This window comes from Staurois parvus, unplaced genomic scaffold, assembly GCF_062004578.1.
Source record: "Staurois parvus isolate SC_StPar_1 unplaced genomic scaffold, SC_StPar_1.0 ptg000445l, whole genome shotgun sequence".
In the NCBI taxonomy this organism is placed as follows: domain Eukaryota; kingdom Metazoa; phylum Chordata; class Amphibia; order Anura; family Ranidae; genus Staurois; species Staurois parvus.
The window spans coordinates 4,227,789-4,237,315 of NW_028318241.1; the positions used below are offsets into that span (position 1 = coordinate 4,227,789).

General features: G+C 44.1%; 1 protein-coding gene across 1 annotated transcript; it reads left to right on the plus strand.

Annotated features, from left to right (window-relative positions):
* The first annotated feature begins 623 nt into the window (after window positions 1–623).
* Window positions 624–8,428, plus strand: PLK2 (polo like kinase 2). Its single transcript, XM_089688064.1, has 14 exons — window positions 624–919; window positions 2,577–2,684; window positions 2,941–3,057; window positions 3,187–3,316; window positions 3,477–3,564; window positions 3,857–3,952; window positions 4,560–4,758; window positions 4,851–4,998; window positions 5,088–5,185; window positions 5,314–5,431; window positions 5,731–5,971; window positions 6,063–6,192; window positions 7,443–7,553; window positions 7,651–8,428. The coding sequence occupies exons 1-14, from the start codon at window positions 692–694 to the stop codon at window positions 7,840–7,842; spliced, it is 2,004 nt and encodes a 667-aa protein (XP_089544190.1). The 5' UTR covers window positions 624–691; the 3' UTR covers window positions 7,843–8,428.
* The last annotated feature ends 1,099 nt before the right edge of the window (window positions 8,429–9,527 follow it).

Sequence of the window (9,527 nt, forward strand, 5' to 3'; positions counted from 1 at the left end):
ATCTGTTGCTCTATACGGCGTATTGCGCGGTGAGTGTGCCGATCTCTCACTGTATTGGGCGTATTGTACAGTGAGTGCGCCAATCTGTCGCTCTATACGGCACTTTGCGCGGTGAGTGCGACGATCTGTCGCTGTATTGGGCATATTGCGCGGTGAGTGTGACGATCTGTCGCTGTATTGGGCGTATTGCGCGGTGAGTGTGACGATCTGTCGCTGTATTGGGCGTATTGCGCGGTGAGTGCGCCAATCTGTTGCTCTTATACGGCGTATTGCGCGGTGAGTGCGCTGATCTGTCGCTGTATACATACATATATATATATATGTGTGTGTCTGTATAGATGTACACTGTGTATAACAGATCAGTGCCCGCACTATGCACCCCCCTCGCAGTATACAGAACACCAGATGGATGCAGCCAGTACATAGAAATGGTCTCCTCGTGGAGTAGTATGCAGAGCGCTCATTCATGGTGTCGCTCCATTCATGCCTGTCCCGTCATCCTCCTCCATTCTCCGATGACAGCTCTGCAGGGATAAGCCCAGGCAATGACCACGAGGGCGGGGCACACCGGGGTGACATCAGAGGGGGCGGGCCGCGGCAGATGATATAAGGGAGGCTCGGCGAATTCTGGCAGCAGTGAGCGCTGATCGTTGGTGGTTGTTGGAGGTGACAGGAGGAGCGGACAGAAGTGATGGAAATACTGAGAACAATCACCTACCAGCCGAACAGCGGGAACAAGATGTGCGATCCGGCCGTGGGCAGGGTGTGTGACCCCGGGCGGAGGTGGAAGGTCCCGGGAGGAGAAGGAGACACACAAGCCCTCCACCATACCTGTCCCAACCCCTCCGGAGAGCTGTCCAGGATCATCACCGACCCCGGCACCGGGAGACGATACTGCCGGGGGAAAGTGCTGGGCAAGGTAATCGCACGTAGAGGGCAGCTCTGGATTGTATTGTCTGTTTGATCGCCGCAATATTACCGCCCCCCACACTGGATCTACTGGCTCATCATTCTCAACTGATATCGGATCATGGATCCATTCACCAGCAGTCCTACCATCAATAACCCAATGTTACTGTCTACTGTATGTGACAAAGCAACAAGTCTGCAGGAGAACCTCATACAAACACCGGGAGAGTGTGTGCCTATAATCTATAGATCGATTGTGTGTGTGCCTATAATCTGTAGATCGATTGTGTGTGTGCCTATAATCTATAGATCGATTGTGTGTGTGCCTATAATCTCTAGGTCGATTGTGTGTGTGCCTATAATCTATAGATCGATTGTGTGTGTGCCTATAATCTATAGATCGATTGTGTGTGTGCCTATAATCTGTAGATCGATTGTGTGTGTGCCTATAATCTGTAGATCGATTGTGTGTGTGCCTATAATCTGTAGGTCGATTGTGTGTGTGCCTATAATCTCTAGGTCGGTTTAGGTGTGTGTCTGTCTCTATAATATAATCTATGGATTGGTTATGTGTGTGTCTATAATCTATGGATATATTTATATATAATATATTTTTCATGTTCTATGTGTGTGTGTGTGTGTGTGTGTGTGTGTGTGTGTGTGTGTGTGTGTGTGTTTATTATTCATTTAGGTGTGTGTAGATAGATAATCTCTCCTTTCTTTGCTTTCCCCTTTCCTCTCTCCTTTCTTTGCTTTCCCCTTTCCTCTCTCCTTTCTTTGCTTTCCCCTTTCCTCTCTCCTTTCTTTGCTTTCCCCTTTCCTCTCTCCTTTCTTTGCTTTCCCCTTTCCTCTCTCCTTTCTTTGCTTTCCCCTTTCCTCTCTCCTTTCTTTGCTTTCCCCTTTCCTCTCTCCTTTCTTTGCTTTCCCCTTTCCTCTCTCCTTTCTTTGCTTTCCCCTTTCCTCTCTCCTTTCTTTGCTTTCCCCTTTCCTCTCTCCTTTCTTTGCTTTCCCCTTTCCTCTCTCCTTTCTTTGCTTTCCCCTTTCCTCTCTCCTTTCTTTGCTTTCCCCTTTCCTCTCTCCTTTCTTTGCTTTCCCCTTTCCTCTCTCCTTTCTTTGCTTTCCCCTTTCCTCTCTCCTTTCTTTGCTTTCCCCTTTCCTCTCTCCTTTCTTTGCTTTCCCCTTTCCTCTCTCCTTTCTTTGCTTTCCCCTTTCCTCTCTCCTTTCTTTGCTTTCCCCTTTCCTCTCTCCTTTCTTTGCTTTCCCCTTTCCTCTCTCCTTTCTTTGCTTTCCCCTTTCCTCTCTCCTTTCTTTGCTTTGTGTGTGTGTCCATGTCTCTGTATATAGAACACTATCTCTTGTAAATGTGTATCTTTGTGGATGTCAATGTCTGTGACCAGAGCAATGTTTGTATCTGGTTGTGTTGCAGTTTTGATGCACATCATGTGTATACAGAGCCTTTTATTTACAAACACAGCGCTGAATTCCCTGCATTGATCATTAATGAGAGCTCATGCCGTCAGTGCCCTTGACTTCTGGTTAATGATGGTTCCTATGTTGGATTTAATCCATGCAGATTAATATTTTAACACTTGCATGCCTTTACTACCATGCATGGCAGGTCCAGTGTTGCACAGCAGCTAAAATTCTCCTTTCCTGTTCTCTTGTAGGGTGGTTTTGCAAAGTGCTATGAAATGACAGACTTGACCACGAACAAAATCTATGCTGCAAAAATTATCCCGCACAGCAGGGTGTCCAAACCTCATCAGAGAGAGAAGGTAGTACCTTTCCCCTTTTCCTTTTATTTTTGTTTTGTATTTATTATGTTTCTATTAAATGTTACATCAATTATTTATTATTTAGTATTATTATTATTATATTATGTTATATCAATAGATTATTAATGTTAGTATATTTATTATTCAGTATTAATGCAATATCCATAGATTAATATTATTACCTTGTGTGTTTATAACATTACATCTCGTTCTTGGATTACGATGCTAAAGCCTGTGGATTTTTTTTTTTATGCAGATTGACAAAGAAATCGAGTTGCACAGGACCCTAAACCACAGGCACGTTGTGCAGTTTTATCACTATTTTGAGGATAAGGAGAACATCTACATATTACTGGAGTACTGCAGTCGAAGGGTGAGCATTCATTCCTGCAACGCTCTACCGACCCTCTTGTCCCTCTCCTCCTAATCCTTTCAATGTGGGTCTGTGTTCTATGCCCGATCGCTCCCTGACACAAGCTGACAGCTCCTATTGTCTCCACAGTCTATGGCACACATATTAAAGACCAGGAAAGTACTGACAGATCCAGAAGTGAGATACTACCTCAAACAAATTGTGTCTGGCTTGAAATATCTACATGAGCAAGAAATCCTGCACAGGGACCTAAAATTAGGTAGGTTTCATTTTTTTTCTTGGGTAGCTCTGCCTTAGCTGATGTTTACTGTTGATTCATGCAGGAGATGAATGTAGCATTGGTGCTTTAGATGATATAGCCGCTTGATGATCTAATTTACATGAATAACATGGCTTGTGTGTTTACTGTTCCATTGTAGGAAATTTTTTCATAAATGAAAATATGGAGTTGAAAGTGGGCGACTTTGGCCTCGCAGCAAGATTGGAGCCAATGGAACAAAGAAGAAGGTAGGTCTCAGAGGAGCTCACTGTTGTAATGAATTCCACCTACGCCTTGTAGTTAGATACACACATCCACATACTGTTTTGGTGTGAAACCCCTTCAGAATTTAGTGACAGCAGTGAAGGGAAATGAATGCCTTGTAGTCAGTGGCAAGCTTTAATTAGTCTTGATTATGCTGATCTTGGTGAAAGCAGATGTTGTTTCTTGCTATGGTTTACTCTACATTGGTCTTTTCTATTTAAAGTCAATTGTTAAATGTAATCTAATTTTCTTCCTATTTTTTTTTTCTCTACTTAGAACAATTTGTGGTACACCAAATTACCTCTCGCCTGAAGTGCTTAACAAACAAGGACATGGCTGTGAATCTGACATCTGGGCTTTAGGATGTGTCATGTAAGTATGCCTTTTGGTTTTCCTAGTGATGAATTGCCAATCATAGCTATAGGCTGTCAATTGCTCGAATGTTTGAGCTTGTTAAATGTTTGATAGTACAGAGAAGACCTCAGTGCAGAAGTATGCAGCTTAACTTTATTGCTTTGACCTGTTTAATTTCATTTTTTTTTTTTTAACCTATATTTTAACATAATGGGTTTGTATGCCTTAAGTTTAGAACAGCATTTCTCAACTATTTTACCCCAGGGAGACTTTTTGATATAAGTATCAAAGAATCCCTGCTTAAATGCATTTTATTGGGGCTCTTTAAGAATATCTGTTACATTGGTGGTCAGAATGCCACCCTTAGAAATAAAATCCATGGTTTCAAGTTAATTGGCATTGGCCCTGGAACTATGCAAGCACTATTAGATTGGAGGTCATCAGCCACAGTTCAAGGAACCCTCCGCAACCTCTGGAGGAATCCTAGGGCTCCCTGGAACCATGGTTGGGAATAGATGGTTTAGAATGGTTAATTGGTAATGGCTATTATGACAGTGCTGTTGGCATTTTTTTTGTCTTTATTACTGTGCAGATACATTATTTACAAATCCATTTTCTTTTCTAGGTATACAATGCTGCTTGGAAGACCTCCATTTGAAACCACAAATCTTAAAGAAACCTATAGGTGTATCAGGGAGGCTAAATACTCTTTGCCATCCTCTCTAATGTCTTCTGCCAAGCATCTTATCGCCAGCATGCTATCCAGAAACCCAGAAGACAGACCCAGCCTAGAGGAAATTATTCAACATGACTTCATCACACAGGTTAGACACGTTCTATCTCTGGAGTTGTCTTTGTCACTTCTGTCTGATCTTCAGTTCAGACTTACAATTCCAATTCCTTTTCTGTACATTAGGGCTTCACACCAGACAGACTTCCATCAAGCTGCTGTCACACTGCACCAGACTTCCACTTATCAAGTCCAGCAAAAAGCTTCTTCAAGAAGGCTGCTGCAGCCTTGTTTGGTGGGAAGAAAGAAAAGGCCAAATACCTAGATAACCACAGTAAGTAGACTTCAAGAGTGGCATCTTTTGGATGTTTGCTTTTCTCCTTCCTGTCCTTGTTTTACTGATCATGCCTGATTTCCCTGCAGATAAACCTGCAAAGGAAGATGAAGAGATCTACAAGCTAAGGCAGGACTTAAAGAAAACAGCCATATCTCATCAGGCTCAGAATCCCAGAACGGATGAGGTTGGTTGAATTTGCGTTTGGCTGACAGCCTATAGTGTACAGAAATAGATTTTTTTTTTTTTTTTATTTTTAGAGGCATTTTTTTGGCTTTCTAATGAGTGTTGCTCTTGCGTTCTTTGTTCTTGTAGGAGAGTAAAACAGTATCCAAGTCCAACATCCATGACAAGCCTGACAAGCAGCAGATGGGGGACACGATACGACTCATTGTTCGAGGGACCCTGGGTAGCTGCAGCAGCAGCAGTGAGTGTAAGTATAGAAATATCGGTGGATTGGCAATCCTAGGCCTCAGTGATTACTGTGGGGGGAAAGATCAGTGTGCACAATTAAGCTCCCAGCTGCTTTGGCACTGTCACTAGTCAGAACATTGACAGTACAATTACAGCGTTGTGCTGAGTGCCCGGAGTAAACCAGAAAACAGCGATAATTGCAAATGCCTCAGAATGTGAGCACTGCTAGTCTAGATTTCTGAACGCACGCCAAAAGGTTTAGGCTTGATAGACTTGCATGTACTTGGTAGTAATTTGTCTGTTCCTTACCTTTTTCAGGCCTGGAAGACAGCACAATGGGCAGTGTGGCAGACACTGTTGCAAGAGTCCTCAGGGGCTGCTTAGAAAACATGCCAGATTCAGACTGTATCCCAAAAGAACACATAAGCACCTCATTCCACTGGGTGACAAAGTGGGTGGACTACTCCAATAAGTACGGCTTTGGTTACCAGCTATCAGACCACACGGTTGGAGTGTTGTTCAATAATGGAGCACACATGAGCCTACTGCCTGACAAAAAGTAAGAATTAAACATTGCCTGCTCTAGTAATGTTTCTGTACCTTGTCATTGTGTCTGTCAGTGACTTACAGTTGTGGTATTTACTTTTCAGGACTGTGCACTACTATGCTGAGCTTGGGCAGTGTTCCATCTTCGCAGCTGCAGAAGCCCCAGAGCAGTTCATCAGCCAAGTCACTGTGTTAAAATACTTCTCTCATTACATGGAAGAGAATCTTATGGATGTAAGTGTCTTGTGATTGTTTAAAAGTAGTGATTTGATATCTGTAATGCTATTCTTATGGTGGACATACATGCAAACATCAGGCTGCCCAACAACTTGCTCATTGCCAAATCTGGCCTGCATGATACTTGGAATCTTATTTGATAATACACCTAAGGGCAAGTTAGATCTCAGTTTGAAATGTATAGCAAGTTCAAGAAAATTTTGTGCTGCCAAATACATAGTTTCTCCTTATGAAAATACAAATTGCCTGGCTCCTATGCTGGTTCTGTGGTTTCAGTGTTTAAACTGATTCTAAATGCAAATAAAAAAAACATTCATACTTGGTGCTCTGTGCAATGGTTTTACACAGGGCAGCCCCAATCATCCCATTTGTGGGTCTCCTACAGGTACTCGTGGGTCCTTCCCCCTGCAGAGTACCCCCATAGCAAGCCACTTGTTATGGGAGGACTCAAGCATACTCCCAAGCCAGCTCTGTGTCCAATGACAGTGTGGCTTGGCCCCACCCCCGCTGTTAGGCACAAGCCAGTGGTCCACCCCCCCCCCGTGACCTCTGTCCAGTGAGGAAAGCTGCTCTTGTGTACATCACTGTGTTGAGATTCGGCTCGGGTACCGTAGGTATTTAGGGGGGGATGAACAAAGTGCCAGTTTGCTATTCTTCAGACTTTAGGTTGGCAGGACTGTGGCCATTGGGAGAAGAAAGGTCCTGATGTCAGTAGGAATAAACCATGCCCCTTTGGTTTTAGTGGGAGCAATGGCACCCCATCTTTGGTGTCATTGGGAGGAATTGTGCTCCATTTGTGTCATTGGGCCTGATTGTTGGTGTCATTCTGTGGAATTGTGCCCCATAATTGATGTCATTGGGAGGACTTGTGCTCCTCCATTGGTGTCAGTGGAGGGAATTATGCCCCATTGGTGGTATCGATGGATAAAAAAGTGCCCCAAGGGCCAGATAAATGCAAGCAAAGGGCATCATCTGTCCATTGGGCCACAGTTTGGAGATCACTGGCATAGATGGTACTCCGATACGGTGGTCTTACCACACTGCATGATTTTTGAGTCTGCCTTGCACTATTGAAGTTGGAGATGGCCACTTGTGTAGCTTTTTCAGAAGGTTCACAATGACATCTTCATATTTTTTATTTTTTTTTGTATTTTGTGAGGATAAGGTATCTAATAATAAAGGAGCATATGTTTAATTGTACAGTAGATACAGTGCAACTAATCGGTTCTTTTATATTCCTTCTAAAGGGAGGTGACTTGCCCAGTGTAACAGACATATGTAGACCGAGATTGTACCTGCTGCAGTGGCTGAAGTCTGACAAGGCCCTAATGATGCTCTTCAATGATGGCACTTTTCAGGTGTGTATTTTTCTCACTATTTGCCATGTCTCTTAAGTCTTATCGCTAACACAATGTTGAAAGGTTTGGTTACAATATGTCCAATTTTTATAAACAGGTAAATTTCTATCATGATCACACGAAGATCATAATCGCCAACCAAAACGATGAATACCTGTTGACTTATATCAATGAAGACCGGATGTCTACGACTTTCCGTCTGAGCACATTATTAATGTCAGGTGGCTCGAATGACTTGAGAAACAGAATGGAATATGCATTGAACATGTTGTTGCAGAGGTGTAATTAAAGGTGTCAGAGGGCTGTTGGAAATGTTGAGGATAAAGTCCTTCACTGTGAGAACTGACAAGCGCTGGAACCCTAGCACGTTTGGAAAGAGGAGGTGGTACGAAAAACAAACTTCCTACGTAGCACGCTGGGCTGGAACCAGACTGTACATAAATTCATCCTGCTTTGTTGGATCCATTGTTTTGTCTGATTGGATACTCTGTGGAAAGGAACTACAATGGCTCGAGGAGAAAGCATCCGACAAAGTGGGGTGAGAAAGTTTTGCTCCGTAGAGAGCACTTGGTGGACACGGAATTGAACTGTGAACACTTATGATTCCGGGACTGATATGTTGGCTTGAATGGACAAGTGGAATGTTAAGTTGTGGAATCGCTGTGATCAATGCAGCTTACTGCTGCCAAACTGTGAACTATGGCCATATATATTTTAATACCCACATTTTGTGGCTGGACAAGTGCATTCCTAGTTACTAACATAATTTATTACAGCCCAAAAGTGAAGTATTTGACTTTTTTTTTTTTTTTTTGGACTTAACTATTTTAAGTATACATTGTATACGTTGTTGGCAATAAAGAAATATGAAACAACCCTTGTTCTGTTTGCTTTTGTCACAAAGCTGCTCTTGGGCAGTGTGGTACAGGAAGAGGGGGGAGGGAGGCAGAAGCTGTCTTGGATGGGGGGGGGGGGGAGGGAGGCAGAAGCTGTCTGGGATGGGGGGGGGGGGGGGGGGGGGGGAGGGAGGCAGAAGCTGTCTGGGATGGGGGGGGGAGGCAGAAGCTGTCTGGGATGGGGGGGGGGGGGGGAGGCAGAAGCTGTCTGGGATGGGGGGGGGGGGAGGCAGAAGCTGTCTGGGATGGGGGGGGGGGGAGGCAGAAGCTGTCTGGGATGGGGGGGGGGGGGGGAGGCAGAAGCTGTCTGGGATGGGGGGGGGGGAGGCAGAAGCTGTCTGGGATGGGGGGGGGGAGGCAGAAGCTGTCTGGGATGGGGGGGGGGAGGCAGAAGCTGTCTGGGATGCGGGGGGGGGGAGGCAGACAGAAGCTGTCTGGGATGCGGGGGGGGAGGCAGACAGAAGCTGTCTGGGATGCGGGGGGGGGGGAGGCAGGCAGAAGCTGCCTGGGATGGGAGAAGTGAAGGTCCAAATAGCTGACATAGAAGAAAGTTAATATTAAGAGAAATAGACCACATTCCAACCGTTTTAGGACTACAGTGGCAAGACATGTTCAGGAATGTTCGATATTTGCTGCTTCTGGCTGCACAAGAGTTGGTATAAACTGGTTGTATAGGGATGAAAAGGTTATGTGTTTTTTAAATTTGAAAACAATTCTTGCCATGGGAAATGAACTACATACATCCATACACTGGATGACTGCAAAAGTCAGAAGTATCTTTCTTATCTTGGGAGTTGAAGAGTTTACATCCTGTATTCAGTGCTGTTGGAATGCAATATAACCTGTAAGTTTTTTCAGTAGCCTGCTGCAAAATCAGACTTAAGGCTGGGATTACTCTGATTTAGGTTTCCCTATTTTAACTTGGGTACATTTCTGGCTTCATTTTGAAAAATGCTAGCTCTGGGTTGAGTCACTGATCTGGAACAAGTATGGGATAAGGCGTCCCAACTTCACTTTGATGTATACCTGATCTGATCTAGACTAGTAATTCAAAGAGTTGAGCTTAGTTTATACATGT